This window comes from Cataglyphis hispanica, chromosome 5 (assembly GCF_021464435.1).
Source record: "Cataglyphis hispanica isolate Lineage 1 chromosome 5, ULB_Chis1_1.0, whole genome shotgun sequence".
Taxonomy (NCBI): domain Eukaryota; kingdom Metazoa; phylum Arthropoda; class Insecta; order Hymenoptera; family Formicidae; genus Cataglyphis; species Cataglyphis hispanica.
The window spans coordinates 1,400,766-1,422,230 of record NC_065958.1 but is presented as its reverse complement, the minus strand read 5'-3'; the positions used below and the strand labels follow the sequence as shown (position 1 = coordinate 1,422,230).

At 37.2% G+C, this 21,465-nt stretch overlaps 1 protein-coding gene across 3 annotated transcripts in view; it reads left to right on the top strand.

Annotated features, from left to right (window-relative positions):
* The window catches only part of LOC126849779 (RNA-binding protein Musashi homolog Rbp6), a 590,853-nt gene that overhangs the window by 542,252 nt on the left and 27,136 nt on the right, over nt 1-21,465 (top strand). For all 3 annotated transcript variants that reach the window (XM_050592007.1, XM_050592006.1, XM_050592008.1), the window contains 4 exons: nt 6,113-6,195; nt 6,902-6,986; nt 13,233-13,265; nt 14,300-14,383. In XM_050592007.1, the coding sequence (XP_050447964.1) occupies nt 6,113-6,195; nt 6,902-6,986; nt 13,233-13,265; nt 14,300-14,383 (285 nt within the window). The remainder of the gene's footprint in view (nt 1-6,112; nt 6,196-6,901; nt 6,987-13,232; nt 13,266-14,299; nt 14,384-21,465) is intronic.

The following is a 21,465-nucleotide window of genomic DNA, read 5'->3' as shown; positions in this document are numbered from 1 at the left end:
TTTATCTTTTAGATTATATATTATTTACATACACACACACACACACATAATATATATGATGCACATACATATGATGAGAGATTTTAAATCATCATATATGTATGTACGTATATGCATATGTATGTGTGTATATACATATATGTATATTTGTACGGGAAAATTTCAAGAGGTTTTTTTTTTTTAAAGTTAATAAAAAAACTATAGTTATAAGATGATTGAGAAAATAATCGAGATTTTTCCGAGATTTATATACATAGTCATCATTTTTAATATTGTACCTTAAAAAAGAAATGGAAGATGATTTTATTTATTGCATTCTAACAAATCAGTAACAAATTTTTAGAACAATAATCAAGCATTTAGACTTACATCAGCTTTACATCCCTCATTCAACAATCATTACAAATGAAAATGTCGCGCGAGAAACTGAAGAGTAGTAGATATTTAGAGTTTGTCAAGGAGAAACTTTAGGAACAGTTATCGGTATAACGGTCAATAAGGGGAGAGTCTATAGACTGTGTACAGCCTATACCTGATAACATATTAATCGATTATGGAGGAGTACGTTCGAGATCGTAATGAAAGCGCGCTAACTCGGGTCTACGACTAATAGTAATGCGTGCCGCAGACATTTACTGCCCAACTTCCTGTCCGGAATAGATCTGGACCGATCAGTAATAATCGTTATTGCTGATCCCCCCATCTTTTTAGGAAAGACTTAAAAGTTCGTTATATTTAACGATGGTTGATGGCATTATTCGTCGTTCATTGTCCCCGTTTTATCATTTTATTAACTCTGAGTTGAATTAAATTTTTTAAATTAAAAATTGAAAAAATTATATCGGGATTATTATACTGCTGCAAGCATAAAATATAAATGAAAGCAATAAACGAATTATTTACGCACTATTCGCAATGCGCATGAAATTGCATTGCTTTAAAAACATATCTCGGTTTATATTTCATGTGCAATTTGGTGATAAAATTTAATAAGATTGTTTTATTCTGTTTATTATTTGCAATTTATTTTTCTTGAAATTCTTTGGTTACAGTTTTAGCAATATTATCGGAATTATAACAACATAATTTTTTTAAAAATACGGATTATGTGTGTATCATTTTTAAAATCTCAATTCTTGATTTTGATAGTGACGGAATAAGCGAGCACGCGATCGATTTATCGTAGGAGTGCGAAGAGTACTGATACGAGTATTGATAAGAATACTTATCGTTAAAGGAATTACTATACCTTAAAGGAAAAGTCAATAAGGCGATCCGCGATAATCGCGATGTGAAATCGCGACTTGGGCGACGAATCGCACGAGAAATCGCACTTCGAGAACTGGAGTGGTTATCTAGGCGCGCGTTGATCGTTGTTTCGGAAACTTAGATTATGGTCGTCTCGCAGAAAGCGATTAGTTCATGGTACGGTGGGGCGCAAATTGGTTCTTGGGTGGTTTGCTTGATTTATTGTTGTTTCAATCGACAACTCCCCCTCCCTTCCCCGTATCGCTACGTAATATACAGCTAATTACACAGTAAGGCGTTAGCTGATAACCACCTTTGTTGGTTCGAGCTTGATATCGGTATCGATATCGAGGAGATAACGCACACGATATCATCCAGTATTGCTGATGATATAATGGTGCTTGACGATTGATTGCGTACATAAATTTTGTATTCGAGAAACTTTCATGACAGAATTAATAAGCGATACAAAGGAATACCTATAATCGTCTTTATTACTTTGAGACTTAGAATATTACCACCTCAAAGAGAAATGATTAAGGTCATGGCAAAATGAGAAGATTCAAATTAATTCCAACGCTTGTATACCATCGTCTTGCCACTTATTGTTACAACTAGTGATTGTACTGTACGTACAATGCCTAATCGATAACCGAGAATAATGATATATCTATTATAATGATAGCCTTCGAATGAATTGAGATCGCGGGTGACTAACTAGCGATTCAGAATAGAACATTGGAGGAAATGAGGGAGCTGATACGAATTTAGTAGTGAATATTGAGGACAATTATTATTAATAATCGTTATATAACGTTACATATATTTGTCCATAAATATCATATTATTTTTGTTCATTTGTCGACGAATAAGATACATTCTCTACAGAAATAATATACTTATCTGATAACAAACAGATGGCAGAAAGAGAGACATCTGTTTGTCAGAATTTAATTATAATAAATATGTCATAGTAAATAAATTGAAATAATTTTAGACAGAAAACCGAATAATAATGTTGGGAATAATTACAAGTAGCAAATTATGTTACGATGAAAGAAAATTAATTACATAAAGCTTTAACTCTAAATATCAACAGAGACAAAATCTCTTTTATAATATTAGAATCACGTTAAAAGAATCATTGTCTTTATAGATCGATATCACTAAAACGAGTTTAAATTAAAAATCAAATGATATTACTTATCGAATATAATTTTTAACGAATATGTGTACAATCAATGCATTAATTATATGATTTATGATATAATGATATATGCAATGTAAAATAATCCGATTCGTAATATATTATTGCACCTACTATTATTATTATCGATTCGATGCTCGATTTATGAATTTATTAAAGATATATTTAATGATATTACAAAATATCAAAATTATTGTAATATTATTAATTATTCAGTTAGAAAAAATGTGTCAAAAACTAATTACAAAACTTTTTAGCGTTAGAAGCAGAATCGCAACAAAAAAAAAAGTGCAAGCAAAAGGAACTTTACAAAGTGTTAAATCGATGTAGAAGTAACGTTATCGTTATCATCGATGTTCCTCGTAAAACGGACCATCAAAATTCAACGACATTAAAAATAAAATAGTCGCTTCTCGTTCCCTGGCAGCTCTTTCGGTATCGATCAGCGAGATTCCGCATCGTAAATACGTCGCGGGAAACAAACAAAAGTTCATAGAAGTTTTATGCGCCGACTGGGGCAAAGGTGGGAAGGGGGTGCGACCGAGGGAGAAGACGGAAAGAGGGCGGAGGTCTAACTCCTCGTATCCATTTACAAGTTTTAAATCGTTCCGCCGGCGTGCCTTTTGAAAGAAACCTTTTACCTTTATTCTCAATGCACGATAAAATTCTGAAATGCGCGTTCGCCAGCCGCGCAGCTTTTAAACGTTAACACGCGCTTGCTTGGTACAATGGCGGCGAGGTCGCATTATACTCGAGAATCGGAGGGAGAACAAGTGATATAGGAAGAAACAAGAGGTCAACGAGTGGTGACGAAGGGGCGAAGAAGAGTGCCGTGCTACTAAGTGGAAAGAAGACGGCGGTGAGAGAACGGTTCTCTCGTCGTCGTCGTTTGCCACTTTGATTTCTTTGCACAAAACGAAATAGAGCTGCACCGACAGGAATAAAAATCTTATTTCGTGTAATGCACATTTATTTGTATATTAGCGCAATTTTTATCTCATTTGATTAAATTGCAAAATTTTTATATATATAAGTGGAATATATATTTTGTCAAAATCAATTATCAATAAATGCTTTGAGAATTATTAATTAGCGCTAGCTTAAGTTTGAAGATTTAACATAGTAATGATAGCAATCCTTAATAATGAGAGACGCGCACCAGCTTTTGCCTCATCGATCCGGCATAATGTATTTAAGTGAGTGTTTGCAAGATCGTAAATAATCGTTTTTGCCATAACCACTCCATTCGCCCATTCGCGCGGCTTTTATGAAACCGTAAGATATTCCCGTTCGATTTGCATCCTCGTTGAACGAGGGAAGGATACTCTGTAATCGCTCGACCTGGTAGACCGCGACGGTAATTCCATGCCATTGAAACAGCTTATGGATTATTTAAGGAGCTCTCGAGGGTCAAGAGGATGGTCCACGAGAACGGGCGAGGGATATCTCAAGTTTTTTTATTGAAATGAGCGCATCTGCGGCGACCAGCGATGGCTCGGCCAGCTGAGCACGCATTTTTTTCCTCACCTCGTTCAACTCCATGGCGGTTGGTTGGTCGCTGAAAGCGGTTACATCCCTCTGTATGACGACCACGGCGTGAAAATGGAGCTTTGCGGAAAGGCTAGGGAGGTCTGGTTACGGAGATAAATTTCCTTATGAAAATTCGAATTCGATCGGGGAAGAGATGCCCCGTTATTCGCAATTTATTGGGGTTTTTGTGAATCGCTGACCGTGCTCTTACATCATCTCTCGGTCATTCTCTGTCGTTTTCAACGATGTAAAAGAAGCGCGTCTTGAAGATGACAAGCATTTTATCTTCGGAACGATTAAAGACTTAATTTTACATTAGAAACATTTTGAAATATTATTCATTAAAATATCGTTCAAAAAATAAGTTTATTCTCTCACAGAATAAATCATGATTCTTGACGTTTAAAGAAAAGCAATTTCTTGATATCTTGTTTCATACCGCTTGAAAAGACAAACGCTATCAAGGAATGTCAATGGTAGTCGACGATGCCACATTACGCTCGTAAGGGAGAGAGCAGTCAAAGTGATGGGGAGCAGGGGGCCGCGAAGCAGGGTAGTTAAATGTTACCGGTGTCAGGACATGGCCTTTGTGTTAGGGGAGTGCTTGGGCTCCATGGAGTTGGGCTAGAGAGACTGGCAGAGTACTATAAATTACATAAATGAAGTAAGCCCCTTCCGCGCTCAAACGGACGTCTTGCCAAGTTTATAACTTAATCACTCGTGCTACCTCGTAGCAAGAGGAGAAGCTTAGGTGGATGAGAGAATGCGAGAGACGCAACGAAACGTTCGAGATGGGAGCGGGTATGCCAGAGACAGATAGGGTAGAGGATGTAAGAGAGAAAGAATCCGGCAGAGAACGAGCCGAACGATTAATGATGTCAGTGTTGAATAATTGAATGTGTCGCGGACATATTTCAACACTAGCAAGTCTTTCTTTTTCTCCGCGACCTGCTTGTTTTAAAGCTGATATATATAAATAAGGATGTACCTTAATAATTAATTATTTTCTCAATCATTTATTTATCTTTTGATCGACTACATATCCTATAATTGAATTTCTAATTCAAATAAATGTGAATGGACTTTTAAGTAATTGTATAAAAAAAAAAAACCGTATAAAAAATGTATAGAGCTTTTATTTATTTATTTATTTTTTTCCCCTAATTTCATTATTTCCTATACATAAGTACATATTTGAAGGTTTCATTAAGCATTAAAATTTTCTCTCTCTAAACTCACAACGAGAGATAAAAGTTTTGAAAGTATTAGGAAAAATATTAGTTATATGGAAATTAATTATCCCGGTAGTCTTTGACATAACTTCATGGAAATGAAGTAGAATCATACATACGGCTTATATTCGTCCGGAATGACTATCGGGTGCCTTTTAATTACGGGACACCTAGCGTAGCTTCAGCAGCTACTTCAGTATGGAAACACTAAACTCACTAACTCCTTATCTCGAGCAACATCGCGCGCTGAATTCGTATAATTCGCGCTCGCCGGATATTTCGAGTCTGAATTACTAGCTAGGAGAGGAGCGCCGGCGCGAGGAAAGAGCGAGATTAAAATCGCCCGGAGAGCAATGCAAAGTTTTTAATAACCCTTGATGCTTGATTAAGTTACGGCTCTCTCTTCGCCGGCTCGCTGTCTCTCCTTCCCGCAGTTCGTCTTGAGCTACCGAGATAAATTTCGCGGAGATTTCGCTTAGACCGCGGCGTTCGAGCGGTACGAGGGAAGAAGCGAGGCTCGTTTGCTCCGTCAGCTAAATTAATGGAAATCTGGATGGTTTCTTATTTCCGCGAATATGCAGGAGAACCTTGTGGAGAGCTCGCATTCTCCGCCAATACCGGTTGCTCCAATTCAAAATTATGTAGATATATTTATTAATGCGAACTGAGATCCGGTTGAATGTCAAGTATCTCATAATATATGATAAATAAAATAATTTTTTTTATAATTTAACGCACGAGATATTGATATATGGCAGAAATTACTATAAAATTGGAAAACTATGAGAGAAAATTAAATTAGCATGTTTTATACTCTATTTAAATGTTTTATATTCTAAATCGAATATAAAAATTTTATTATAACTCTAACGAGATTTTATGTGTTTTCTTCCAGGCTTTGGATTTGTCACGTTTCAAAGCGAGGATGTCGTCGACAAAGTCTGCGAGATCCATTTCCATGAAATCAATAACAAAATGGTAAGTCGTTAGTCAAGTTGGTCTGTTCATAAAATTAAGAATGTTTCCTTTACTTTAAATGTCCACAGAAGTCGCGTCAAAAGATATTTGCTTGCAGCATCGAGCAGAATTAATTTTCCATATAACCGAGCATCGTCTTCTCGTTATATGCATTTGATAACGCATGTGAATATACATGCAAAAGTAGTTATGTACTTATAAAAGATGTGAAAGAATTGGCTATGGATTCTCTAGTGAGAGAAATCTCTGTTTACCTTCTATTACAACGAAAAGCTCTTTCACGCGTCGGTTAAGTATTTTCTTGATGCCATCTTGTAATAATTCCAAAGTAAACTCGCGCGCTCTGATCCAGTTCAAAGTTTCTTCAAATCTCATCCTCAGCAATCACTTATTTCTTTAGAAAATTTTTAGCAAAAGTACTTTTAGTATTTATCAGGAGCTAACGATTATTCGATAAATTAACGGAGAAGAAACCTTTCCGAATACAAATAGAATTCCTATTATAATTTCTCTTTCAATTTATTGCCAAGGATGGTTTACCACAATGAACGACATACATACACCATTTTAGAACTCTAATAATTCGAAACCGTAACGAAATACCTCCCTAGAAGATCTATCTCAATCATCAGCTTCCTGTCAAATCTCGTTCTATCGGACGCGCTCCACCCATCTCTCCTCACCTATCTCTATCTGACATTTCAAGGTCGAGTGCAAGAAGGCACAGCCGAAGGAAGTGATGCTCCCAGCGAATCTGGCGAAGACGCGAGCGGCCAGCAGAGGCGCATACGGTGAGTTGGTGATGGTCGCGACACCCCCCCCCGCCACTTATCGCTACGCGCCGTACCCCCTGCCAACGGCGGCCGCCGCCGCTGCACACGCGGCCGCGGCGGCTACCGCTGGACCCCCTCACCACCACTTGCTGACTCCGATAGTCGCTACCGCTGCTGCACCAAGCGCGGCCGCTACTTACCAATATGCGGCCGGCGCGGCCGCCGCACCTACGGCCGCCGCGGCAGCCACCACTGCGGCGGCGGTCTATGACGTGAAGCGCGCGATCGCAGCCGCGGCCGCGGCCGCCGCCGCGGCCTCTTACCGCCCGCATCCGGTCGCGGCCGCGTCCCGCGCCGCCGCCCTCACCTACTCCATGAGCGATCTGCTCGGCGTGCAGGGCCTCGACATGGGCGCCGTTTACCATCCGATACCGACCATCGGCCTATGACCTACGATACTCACGCCCCTTTCGCGGCCGCAATAAATCGCGCCGCGCGATTTTCCCGGGGGCTCGTATCCTTGCGCGTTCCGACCTGTGTTGTTTGTTTCGTTTGATTCCGATCGGTCCGTACTCGTTTCTTTCTCTGCGATTTCTTTCTTACTCCCGACAACAAGGCTTTTTCTCGGTCTCGTTGTAACACGGATAAGTTTAACAATCCGCGCGTGTCGAAGAAAGATATAGTGAGTAGTGATTTCAAAATGCAAACGCGATAGTCTCTCTAATTTTCTTCAGAGATTGTATTTTGATATGTGCCAAAAAAAAATTAGATTCTTCAGAATGAATAGCATAAATTATACAGTTCGATAAGTTGACTATATTTTTATAAAAGAAATCAGTATTTTATCGAGTCTACCTAATGTAAGACTCAATTGGCCAATATATTGTTCAAGATTTTTACTTCTTGTTAAGATTATAGATTTCAATAAAGAACTAGTCTCTCTCGTAGCATATGAGTTATTTTATTCAACGAAATATTACACTAGATTTTAAACGATATTTTGTACATTCCTCAATTGAGACTGTTTTTTAGGACTTCGTTTTGAAGTAGATAGTCAACGAAGAAAATGGAAAGTATTAATTAATATATGTCGATTAGGGGGTGTGATCGAACGACCGGATGTGATAGATATCGTAATCGAAAAGTGCAATATCGTAGATTAGAAAGACAGCTCGTTCTTGTTTGCCGGTTTGAGATACATATCGAGGACGCGATACTGTTCGCGGTTTACAATGTTTGGCAAAACTGTGATCTTTAGAAAACAGAACGCGTAGCAAATTGCAGAATTACTCGACGCGTATAGTAGTTACCTATGTGGCCTCATTTTCTTGTAGCGAAAAATTTAGACAACGAGACGAACGTATCACATAAAAAAGACTGGTAGTTATTTCGTAGATAAATTTAGTAGACGCAGGTAGTAGGACAATAAAACGAAGTGTTCAAAGTGTAGAGAAAAAAAAACGGACCGAAATGATCCAATGTTGCTCAATAGTAGATCGCCGTCGCGTTGAACGTATCTCCTTCGGGGATTGTCTTTCAATTTATAAATTTGCAATATTTAATGAAATGCATAGTATGCAAAAACAATTAATTCATCTATGGTATATAAAAATCTAAAAATTTATTGCTTTTCAAAATAAATGAATAAGAACAAAATTTGTGGAACTTTTTGACCTTTAGAAGATTGTTTATTCTGATGTATCTAGATGTGAAACACATTTCACGGTCATTATAATATTTTTAATTCAAAATTAATACATAATACATGTCAGAAGCTTATAAAAAAATTCAGGCTATAATAATGATTTAAAATATTTAGTATTTGGTGTGCTGGTGTTTAATCAAAAAGTATATATGTATATACTCAAAAGTATATATACACTTTGACAGATTAAATATAATTATAAAATATATTTTAATTAATAAAGGATAAAGGATAGGCAAAATGTACGAAGAAAAGATAAGTCATGTCTAATCAAGTTTCGATCATCTGCCAACATCGATAATTAAGTTCTCGGCGTCCATCACGCTTGGCCGGCGTTAAAAGCATTTCAATTAAAACGTTGTAGAACTTAACGCCGACATCGAGCCTTCAACGAAAGAGAAACGATAGAACAGGAAACGAAGGACAGGTGAGCAGCTCCTGTCGTGCGACGATTTTCAGGTCACCCCGATGGGAAAACGAAACGACAATTTCCCGATGGAGAGATCGTATGTTCGGCCCGGTGGCTGTCAATTCGTTGATAGAACTTAGTTGAAATTTTAGCGACGCGAACAAAGAGATCTCTAAACGTAGAAATGGCCGTCTGCCGAGGTTACGCGCGACGAGACCGGATGATAATTAAAAGCCGCGATGTGGAAGATGCGGGGAAAAGAAAACAGTTTCGCGTTTTTCGTGGCATCTTTTCGAGCGTCGTCAATAAAAAAAACGGCGGGATATTTATCAGGGCAAAAACAATCGTTCGCTCGATCGGCGAGCGCGCTCTTCGTCGAGGCCGTTGATTACGAATATTTTATGAGAAAACAGAGATATAAAATAAAAAGGAAAAAAAAGACACACACACATTCCCAGGTAGCGGCGTGCCGCGTGTGCGCCGCGATACACGAGCGATAATTGAAGGAAATCAATTAGCGGCGACGCGCCGACAAAGATTGTCGGCGATCGCGACGAGGGGGCGGTTAGCGCGACGAGAGCTCGCAGCAAATGGTCGGTGCAATTCTCACATTTTTTGTCGCGCGCCTTCCGGAATATTTTTCGCAAGTGACTTCATGAAATTTCATAATTTCGAAGCAAAAAGGAACTTGAGTGTTCTCTGAACGATATTAAGATATTCAGAAGAAAAGAAACACAAACTTTCGACACTATCTATATGTATATACATGCATACGTGAATCTATATACATATCCGCGTATACATATATAATATATTTATATTCTATATACTTTGTATGGGGTGTCTCAAAATTAGCGGTAACGTGTTTTATGGATAGACATATGAAATCGAATTCGGAAAATAAAAAAATTAATTTGATGAGAGGAGACATTCTAGAATATAAATATTAATAAAATTAATCTTAAATAGATGTGAACAAAAAATTATCATTTAAAACCTCATTATTATTTATTGCTTGAATTTACTATTGCTTGAAAAAATAGATTCCGAGTAATATGCGCCAGTGATTTTTGGACATCCCGTATAGATATGTACCTAACGATCCATTATAGATTACGCCAGACGATAAGTTATATTGTTTTGTACATCTTACCTATTTGGTAATACTATAGCATTTGATATTGATATCGATATATTTTGTGAGAGCCGCATATTACACCTTATAGTTTTTTGTAATAGATCAAACAGATATACATATCTCGAAGCTATATATATATATATATATATATATATCTATCTATCTATCTATATATATCTAGGTAATTAGGTAAACATTTGTGTTGTTACCAGACCTTAGATATTATTGAAACTCTAGGCGCTCTAGGTTCGATTAGTTAGAGCGAATCAGTTTTGAGCGAATTAATATACTATGTACACGTTCCTACCGTTGAGACTACTAGTGGACTATAGCTTTTGGGAAGTCATTATAATATCGTTAGCTTAGATTATACTTTAGGCACTTCTTCGCGGAAGATCGTGTGTGAAGGCTCGCTTGCTCGATTATCGACAGAGAATTGCTCAGAAAGAGACTAGAATTTCTCTTTCTCTGTCGTATATATTTTCGTATATACTCACATTCGCTTTATAAAAGCTTATTCACAATGAGTCTTTTTTTTTTCAAAAAAAAATGAAATATAAAGCGAGCAGCCTGAGCGTCTTCCGCAAAGAACACGCATTTTAACAGCGGCTTCAAAAGAGACCTATTACATTGTACCTACTTACTTAACGAGCTACGTTACATAGTACATTTATATTACGTTACACGTAATATTATACCTCTCTATATAGGATACATACTAAATATATATTGTGCGTATACCTGTCTATACTTATGCCTCAGTCTCCCAGTATACCTAATCATATATATACTACTTGTTACATAGTATTTAACTCTTCTTAAACTACATAGTATCGTTTATCTTGATGATAATGCGTGAGTCGTGTGTGTCCTAGACAATACGTACTTAGCCCGAGAGGCGCAACACTGTCAGTTTCGTAAGTAGACCAGACCTTGAAGAGATTTGTTTGAACGAAACGCGCCTTCGTTTCGTTGGCCTTTGTGATGCTTGGCTGGGGCCGGATTTTGGTTTCACGGGATTATAGAGCATCCGTCATATGATTTGTAACGGGGGCGCAGAACGACTCAAGACGGAATGCACCCCCGATACACGGCCTCGCGAATGTTGTCATCCTTCCCAAGTGGAACGCATCAAAGGGGGAAACATAAAATTCTAGTAAGAGTAGCTCAATGAATTCCACGTTGCCGAAGCCCCATCGATGTGACGTAAATGTTAATCGACCGGCAACTCGATCGTAAACTCGAGCTGAGACAGGCTTTATGCGCTCCTCGGAACTGCGAGAGACTGTTAATGTTAATGTCGTACGTAAACGTCTGCTCTACGTGAGATCGATATGTTGCATCTGAGAAAGTACACAGGGTGTATTACGTAGATGCCGATATAGAAAGCATGCGCGTAATTCGCGCAAGAATATTTTAACGTAGTATCGTCGAGATCTATTCACGTGTGTTTCGATGAAGTGATAAAGATACATACATATATATATATATATATATATATATATATATATATATATATATATTATGCTGCAAATGATTCCATTGAAATAAATGCGAGATAGTACTCGACGTATATATTGCAAATTTTATTGTAGCTCGGAAGAATTTAGAAAGCCAATATTAAGACACAGAGAAAAAAAAAAAAAAAGAGAGCAAAACGATAGTAAAATGCCATTGAGCGCGCTTGACGTAATCAAAATCAGCCCGGTAGAAAGACTTTAGGTACGGAATTACTAATAATACTATTAATATGTATCAGTGTATATTATTAATGGCTAGAATAAACGCTCTTATATACTTTTTCCATCTGCGTATATTGTGAGAGCAACGTCGATATGGACACTAGCATAGTGAGTCAGTAGTGTAGTATTGTGGTCGGTGTTTTTTTTTCAATATTGTATCGTCAATATAAATGTGGTAGTGGTGTCGGTAATATGCCACGCACCTGCCGGGTAGGAACAATAATTGGAACGTTCTATCCACGTGTGTTTTGCTCAAATTATTCCGCAAACAATTTGTTAGAGTTTGCGGAGCAACAATCGAATGGCGTGACATACTACCGACCCTTAGTCGATATCTAATAAGCTATATAGACAGCCTAGCAAATATTACTTAACGGTAAATAATTAACCAATATACCTTTGGAGGCTACAATAACCATAGTTTATAGGAGGGTTTATTTTGTCGTAGATTGGAGACACCTCGGCCGCGCGTAGTTACTAGTACCTTGTCACACAGTTTAGTCGATGCGCTATATAGTCGATGCGATATACATATATACATAGTGAGAATCTTAGTTGTGTGGTCTTTTGGATTAGTATCGAATTATGAAATTTCATGAATGCCTTGATCTCTCTATCATTCTCTTTCTTACTCTTTTTCTATATCTTTCTTTCCCTTTCTCTCTCTCTCTCTCTCTCTCTCTCTCTCTCTCTCTCTCTCTCTCTCTCTCTCTTTCTCTCTTTCTCTCTTTCTCACTCTCAAAAATATTTTCTTATTCTCTGATTAACCTAGAAAGCTTCTAATCCTGTTTCTTCTCTTCTTTTCTTTTTACGTTCTCTTTATCGTTTGGACCTAGTCATCCGTTACACTTAAATCGTTGATCCCGACGAATTTCTGCAACGCTTTGCTTCATATATTTAACTTATCTCCATGTACATATTCTTAAATGTCTATGCCTATCTTTCGCCTGCTCGAGGAAAAATATTGGTCCTGTGTGCTATATAATTTTAACTGAATTGACACGTGAAAACTTGATTTCCGACGTTAAAGTCACTTTTAAAGTTTTCAAGCGATCAATATCTTTCTTCGTACGTAGTTGCAGAAATTTTGATGGAGAAATCGTTGCACTAACGAACACGCAATATGAATGAAGGGAAAAGAATTGAAAAAAAAAAAAAAAAAAAAAAAGAATGAAAAAAGAAAAAAAGAGAAAACAAAATGTGTTGTACTCACGCAACACATTGATCTATCTCGAATCTACATTTTAATCGAATCTATTTTTCCTTATAGATTTTATGTGGTCTCTGGGAGCATTACCTGATGGTAAGTATGAAATATATATAAGCTTATATCTAGTAAACTCGATACTTACTGACCGCTGCTATTATTATAACTGACGGACATAACTGAAATAATAGCGATATCATACGACTTGACAACCTTGATATTATACATAATCACCTATTTCATTGCTTTAACGTTGTATTTTAACTGTAACATATCTTTTAACAGATTGATATAATTATATTATATAAATGTTAGAATTTACCAGATTAGCTGTTAACTATTAGCTTCTATATTAATGGAAATTTAGCTTGATTATTAATTAATTATATATAAAAATATGATTATATAATAGACGTAACTTAATAGATTTAATTTAGCCATTGAATCAGACTAGATAAATTTTATTGCGTCTTTTATACATTTTTTACAATTTTCTTATTATTATTAATACATTCTATACAATAACTTACAAAATTGTGCTAAGAAAATCTTTGAGAATTTGTAATTTCTTTGCCTCTCTCTCTCATAAAAATAAAATAATAATTTTTTAAACCATTTATTATAAAAACAATGATAGTTGAATATGGCATTATACATTGTATTTTTTTTTTTTTTTATTAGTGATTTGTGGCTTAGGAAATAGGATAAAAATGTTTTTATATTTTTATGTTTGTTTTTAAATTTTTTAAATATTATCCTTTTTTTATCCTAATATTATCATTATTTTTTAAATATTATACTTCTCAAAATATAAATTCAATAATAATGTATTAAAAAATTTAAGAAACCATGACTAAAAACATATATGTACACGAAAGAAATAAAATAAAATAAAATTTATATAGCAGAATTTGAAGATAAAATTATATATATATATATATGAATATATTTTTGAATATTACAAAAATCGAAATATATATAATTATAATAAATAGTGTCACTAAAAATGTAAAAGAATTAAACGACTGTTGGTGTTTGACAGCATTGCAACACCATTCGAAAGCGCAAATCATCTAATGATTTCGGAATGAGAGAAAGAGAATATAATGAAATCTTCGTTATATTTGCAGGTTTCCCAGCGGCAGCATACGCGGCATACGCGGCGGGCCGCGGCTATTCTGGGTACCCTAGTTTCGGATTACCCTACCCGACAGGTAACCATCTTAGTCTTAACCATCTTAACCACCACAATGCGGCCCACATCGCGCCCCTGAACTTGAACTTGAACCTCATACAGGCGCAGCCCGCGCCCCACCATAATCCGCCCACCCCGACACCGCTCTTTTACCATCCTAATCTGGACCTCTACAACGCCATGCCTCTGTGAACTAACTCGCCGAACTAACGGTACCGACCCGAGCTGTGTGCGCGCACTCTAACCCATCGCTACACGCTAATTGACTATGCTGTCGCTTCGTCCATCCAAATCCCATCGCGATGAGAGAGCGTGTCGCGATGCGATTAATATGCCGGGCGGGAGATAGGCTCCGTGTTATCGAGAGGAGACTCGAGAGCGATTCGAGAGCGTGGCAGAACCACGCGATGCGCGCGTGGAAACTGTACGACAAGTGGTCCTTCGCGTTGGGAGCTGCGAGCAGGACGACAGCCCGGAACGCTAGCAGGTTCCGCTGAATGCGCTGTTCCTCTTCGTGCAAAAAAAGAAAAAGAAAAAAAAAGAACGATAAAATTCCTTAAAACGCGGGAAGAGGATTCCTCTTTAAAGCAGAGACAGCTCCGATTTCACAAAGTTTCACGCCACTCTCGACAGCGCGAAAGTCGGGATAGGACAGGCGAGAAGGGAACGGGTACGCGAAAAATGCTGCGTCGTGAGAAACTTTGTCTGCTGTTACAAGATATTCGGGGATAAATTATTAATATCGAGCGGGATGTCGGCTTGCCGACACGACTGCTCGCTCCGGCTGCGATATCGGCCTTGCTTCTCTATGAAAAAGTTTGTACATTATATTGGAGTGCTTATTCGATACTCGTCGCGCGCGATGTTGGCTTCGCATATTTTCTTACAAAACGAGCATACCGTCGGGGCAGCAGCCAGCGGTGAAAATCGTACAAATCGATAAAACTTACTATATCAAAGTTTCTCCACCACATTAATCTAAGAACATTAAAGAAATATTGGTTACTTTGATATATTTTAGTCTACATTTATTTGCGCGTATTAATTAGCTAAATGAATCTTGTACGACTTTGTTATACTTTATTTTTCTACTATATTTTTAAATGACCTTTTTTTTTTTAAAAGAGAGAACAATGGATTTCATAGGATATAAGTAATCTATTCTCTTTCTCGTTTTGCGATAGACAATAAATCAGCGGGTGTTTGCGAAAAAGTGGCGCTACCCGTGGATCTGGAATTTATTGAGCTGTTATAGCCGCGGTGTACTATTGACTCTCTCTCTCTCTCTCTCTCTCTCTCTCTCTCTCTCTCTCTCTCTTGTGTTGAGGCTATAATTTTTAAAGAATTTAAAATCTCAAAAAAATCGCATTGTATATACGAATGACAAAGCAGAGAATATAAGTGGAGAAAGAAATGCGCGTGAATATATTACGCCAAGTGTAAAATGACTCGCAATTCAAACGAGATTTTATTCAATTTATTGATATATTATCGTTCGAAAATGTTTCGGTAAGCCACTCTATGTGAAATCAATCATTCCTTCCAATAACGAATGCATCGCAATAACAATCTCAATAAAAGCAAATATCCAATCAATGTTTGAATACATCAGCGAATACCACTGAATATTGAAATAGCCGATAAAAGTTATTAGAAAATACTTTTGCTTTTAAAGCATTTATTAGCCAAAACTGTACAGCGCGTGGGTAAAACCAATATATATATATATATATATATATATATATATATATATATATATATATATATATATATATAATTGCGAATACGCATTGATATATTTTGTAAATATGATTGTCAATGATATTGAGTTCGAGCTGTTCAAAGCTGTTTGGCTTGGTTAACGGATTGTGAAATCGATCGCGATATAAAATGTGCGGCAGGAGCAGAGTAAAATGTCATTGTTGATATCTGGCAGGGGTAACGAGTACATATCGATTGACAATGATACGCGAGGGAACCGCATCGCGGTCCACTCTGGCACACACATTCATACAGCTATTGACATATATGCACGTACGGCCACTGCGATTAATAGGGTATCCAAGGAAAATGAGCACGTCCATCTTTCAATATCGATCTATTGAAATCGGAATGGGTGATAGAGCTCGCTGGCGAACCTTTCGAAGTCAAGCCTTCTTCACATTGCGTTCGCAAAATGGAAATCACAGATGCATTGCACTTGAATAAGTTGAAAAGGAGAATGCATCTCTCTTTTACTACATATTATTGACATAATGAAATATTTATATTTTACGGAAATAATAAGTTATTAGCTTGTGTTTTCTCGGATTATCAAACTTTCTATCTATTCGTGTATTTCGTTTCATTCCGCATTTTTGTAATTATTTTTTTCCAATGATGTTTAATTATTAAAGGTTTTCTTGCTATTTATTATTATTTCGTAAGTTTTTATTTTATAATAAAACTAAATAAACATTTTTTAATCAATAGCAAATAAAAATTAGAAGAAAGATACATTTTCTTTGAACTTATCTAAGTGCATTACGTCTGTGAATTTCATTTTAAGAAATTTAAAGCAAGGAAATAAATTATTATTCATTTTTTTTTTAAATTGAAATAAATATTTACAAAAGATTTATTTTTAAAAATTACGGTTTCGTCGAAAAAATTGAATTCTAAGTTGATTTAAACTTGATTAAAAAGTATTATTATCATTACTTATTTAAAGATTTTTGACAAATAAATATAAACAACTTTTTAAGAGTTTTCTTGGTTTATTTTAACTTTTCAGTTGCAAATCGTTGCGCAGACTTCGTATAGGACGCACTCTAAAGGCTTTTTTATCTTTCTTGACGCCTGCCAGCACGTTATATACACGCTATCGCTCTCATGTGTTACGCTTGCTTGTCTCTATCATCACTTCCCGTCTGGTAAATATACGCACGTTTTGTTCCGCGTGTTCCGCGAAAGGTGATTGCGATCGAAGTTACGCACTCCCCCATAATTCTAACCCTCGTCCACGGTTTACCGCTCCTCTGTGTCAAGCATGTAAAGCGGTAATAACGCGTCACGTCGTTAGCGTCGGACAAACTGCGACCGGTGCCCCTCGTCACGATCGAGATTAATTAGTGCGGGAGATAGTATCGCTCATAACGATATCGCGTCATACTCGCGGAGAAGAACGCTTCGAGAACGAGCGAAACGCACGTAGGTTCCTCTTGTCGAGGAATCCGGGACCTACGCAACCAAGTACACCAACTCTTAGAACAATACACGCGAATGGGAAGGGAACTCATAAATAATGTATAATGTTTTTCGGACATTGACCCATCCCTCAAAAAGCCTGGTTTCCCTCCTTCCCTCCGTCATGGCCTTTCTCGAATCGATCCTCGCTCTCCTCCAGGGATGTGCTCGATGCTTTCAGAATCGTTTCCAATTTCCTTCGGCAACCGCTACTTAAAGCATTTGAATAACTTTTCGGAAACTCCTTTCCCTTCCGCGCGGCCACCTTTCCCAACCTCCTCGTCCATATCTTTGATCCTCCCTTTCCTCCCGACTTGTCTTATTGCGTACAGTTCACGAGGCATGGTGGTAGAAGGGAAAGTGGATATCATCCGATGATTGATCGCTATAGAGGAGTATTCCCCCCGTCCCTCCTTCCTCCCCACCCCTCCCCTCCCCTCCCGACCGTCTCCTTCAATGTATTCCCAATGTCCGAAAAACATTCGTCTGTTAAGTCACCCTCTACGCAAACACGGGAACGGGAGCGATCTTCCAGGAACGAATCCGACATGGGGTTGGAAAGATATTTCTGAGTAGGGGAGGAGGTGGGGGGAGGAGGGGGAGGGAGCGGCGATGTATATTCGGGAATATATATTCGCTTCGCGGGAGAACTTCTCTTTAGGGAAAGTCTTTTGCTCGAATGTTCCCGAACTGCAAATATTCCGAGAGCAGGCAAATGGCAGTCGTGATTTAACGATCGTAGCTAGACATTCACCTTCGCGTCACGAAACGAAAGACGCCGACAGACGCGAACTGAATTCGAGAATCGGCCTCGTGTTACATATATTGATAAATATTCTTTAGGAAACTTATAAAAATGAAGAGGCGCGCGCAAAAGTTGTTGTCGCGGAAAGTCAAGTCACGCATTTCCACCGATAAATAATTGATTTCTATTATGTCATTGGATCTTCGTATTCTCTTTCGCGGAAACTTATATTTCAATTTTTGAGAGTTAAATGTCTCGCTACAGAAGTCCCATTAATTGAAAAATAATACTTTGTTATTTATCTGAATGTGCTTTTGACATCTTACACTTTATCACAACTCCCTATCTGCGTTTTAGAAAAAAAATATGCAAATCATCTTGAGATATATAAATGGATAATAACATTTTCACAGGCATCGACCTATATTATTGTGATTATCAATCAAATTTCAAATAATACAAAATTTACACAAACAGATTTGATTCTCTTATTTGAATCATATTTTAAGATGGGATATTTAGGACGTCAGCGCGACATTATACAACAAATTCGCTCTAATTACGCCGCAAGTTTTCTGAGAGCAAAGTAGTTTCCGTCGGTAATTTATTTGTTAAATATTGACATGAGATTGGCGTGTCTCAATTACACATTGTGGGAACTACACTGCTGTTCACAAGTTAATTGACTAAAAAAGATAATATTTATATAAAACATTATCAACGAGCATAAAATTAGTTGATTTTATTTCGATATAAATTCGAGAATATGTAACGTAGAAAACAATCAGCCTCTTTCTTTTATACACACATAAATTTCACATTGTTGCGAATTGTTATTTCTATTTGTTTCTCGATACGATAAATAATTTTGATAAACATTGTATGATATCTCGTAATGAAAAATTTGAATAAATGCGATAAACGAGAGGCATCGCTTTCGCAGTTTGTCCGATGACACGTTAAACATCTCGCAGTTAAATCCAATTTCTTATCCTTGCGTGGCATTGCTTTGTAGCAGTCAAAGTAATCAAAGTCACGTTTTCTGCGACGTATTTGATCGTGAAATTGATAAAAAACGGGAAAGGATAATAGCGGCGCATCACGAAATTGTACAATAGTAATTTAAAGAAAATTAATAAAGAAAAAAGATTAGAAACAAGGGGGTTGATAGCAGTTTTAGGTGCTTTGGGGTTATCATTTCCTTCTCTCTTGCTATCAGTAGGAGAGAGCCCGTTGCACGCGAAGATACAGAATCATTCTCGAGTAATGAGTGCGAGAAATGAGATGGAGATGGCGCAAAAAGTTTGATGTTAAAAAAGAGTAAAACTTAATCCTCGTATGATGCGAGAAAAGGAAGAAAAACGAGGAAAGAGGGAGACGATGGGGGAGCAATTTCTCGCGAACGTACTCGACCTGTCGTTCTTGTGATACGCGCTAAAATAACTTGCCGGTCGGTTAGATTCTCTCGGTTCGGGAGAAGGAAGGTAAAAGGCCGAATCTTTTTTTAAGCCTTGTGACCCGTTTTTTCTACGAGAAAATAACGAGCTGCAACGTCTCCATATTTTTCCCGGGATAACGCCGCTTGAGTAGACAATGTAACGATGACGGCAACGACAACGACGACGATTTCCTCTTAGAATGCAAACGCGATATAACGAGCTTCTCTCCTCTTACTTGCTTGAAGAAGGACGGTAGTCCTGGACGCCTCATTGAACATCAGTCGGTTTTTCAGAGGAACTCGAAAGGATACTTTTCCTTTTCTTTTTGTCGGCTTACACCCTCCGTCTGCGTGCACGGACTTTGCGAGAATATCGAGCTCTCCTCCTCCTCCTCCTCCTCCTCCTCCTTTTCCATATCGCTCTTTCTCGACGCGTAACGAATCTATCATACGAGGATCAATTTTCTTGTACAAGAACCGATTTGAGTTCATGCGACTCTGTCCGGTTGGATTATACGAATAGCGGAATATCGGAGAGAGGAAAGAGGACAATCTCGTAAAGGATAAAACTGGCGCGCGTGCTGTTAACGAGAATATTTGTTATCCATTTATTGTCCGATTGACGGCCAATGTGTTATCAATGCGATTGTTCTTTTAGATTCCTGTTGTTTTTTTTTTTTTTTTTCCTCTTCCTTTCAACACACCGGATTGTGCGAACAACGCGCGCCATTTGTAGAGTATGGGTTACGGTCGATAAACGAGAATGAATAGGGACTTAAAACTTATTATTGTCAATTAAAACCATCCAAACTTTTACTTCAATACGCCGTTTATGCAGATACAATGAAAGATTAGACTTATCTGTTTTAGGTAATACGTAATTTTAAACGTGCTAATGACCATTTTTTGTTGATAATATTTAATGATAATGATCGCTTTAAACTACATGTTAAGCAATCATACATTCCTGTCCATCGCTAATCAACGTCCATCTTTTAATCATACGATAATCAGAATATTTTTTTTACAAAATAAAAATAATACATTTTTAAAAAAGAGAATAATATCGAATCAGGCACAAGTAACCGTGTTGTGAAGTACAATGTATCTCTCATATTATGCTGTTCTTTATCATATCAAGGTATATACTCTGTAGTATTGCTTCAATTTTCACACATCTTTCTCGGTTAAAGGTTGAAAACTAAATGAATAAAATTACAAGCCTTCTTGTGTGTATGATTACAATGCAACTCTCGCTCCAGTGTTTGATGACCACTCGCCGATGAATCATAAATTGAGTAAACAAATAGTATTAGTGCGAGATCCTTAGTAGGGATTGTGCTACATATTAGAAGGCCTAAAGGTCTTATTCAATTATCAATTTTTGGTTGAGAAAAATTTGTGTCAAGGTTGAAACCGGCTACAAAGAACAGTATAGAGAAGTATTACGAGAAGTATCTATATTGCGAGTACTTTATAAATTAGATATCCAACGGCTTGCATTTTTCTAAGAAAGTGCGTAAAAATTTATATATTAAATTATTTATATAGTAAATATTTATAATTATTTCGCGAGATTTCGATTTCAATGAATACTGGCGTATATCTAACAATAATTTATAGAAGTGCAGTATTAACTCAGTTTCACTGCAACTGTAGCTTATATAATTTTCAACGAGCTCCAATTCACATC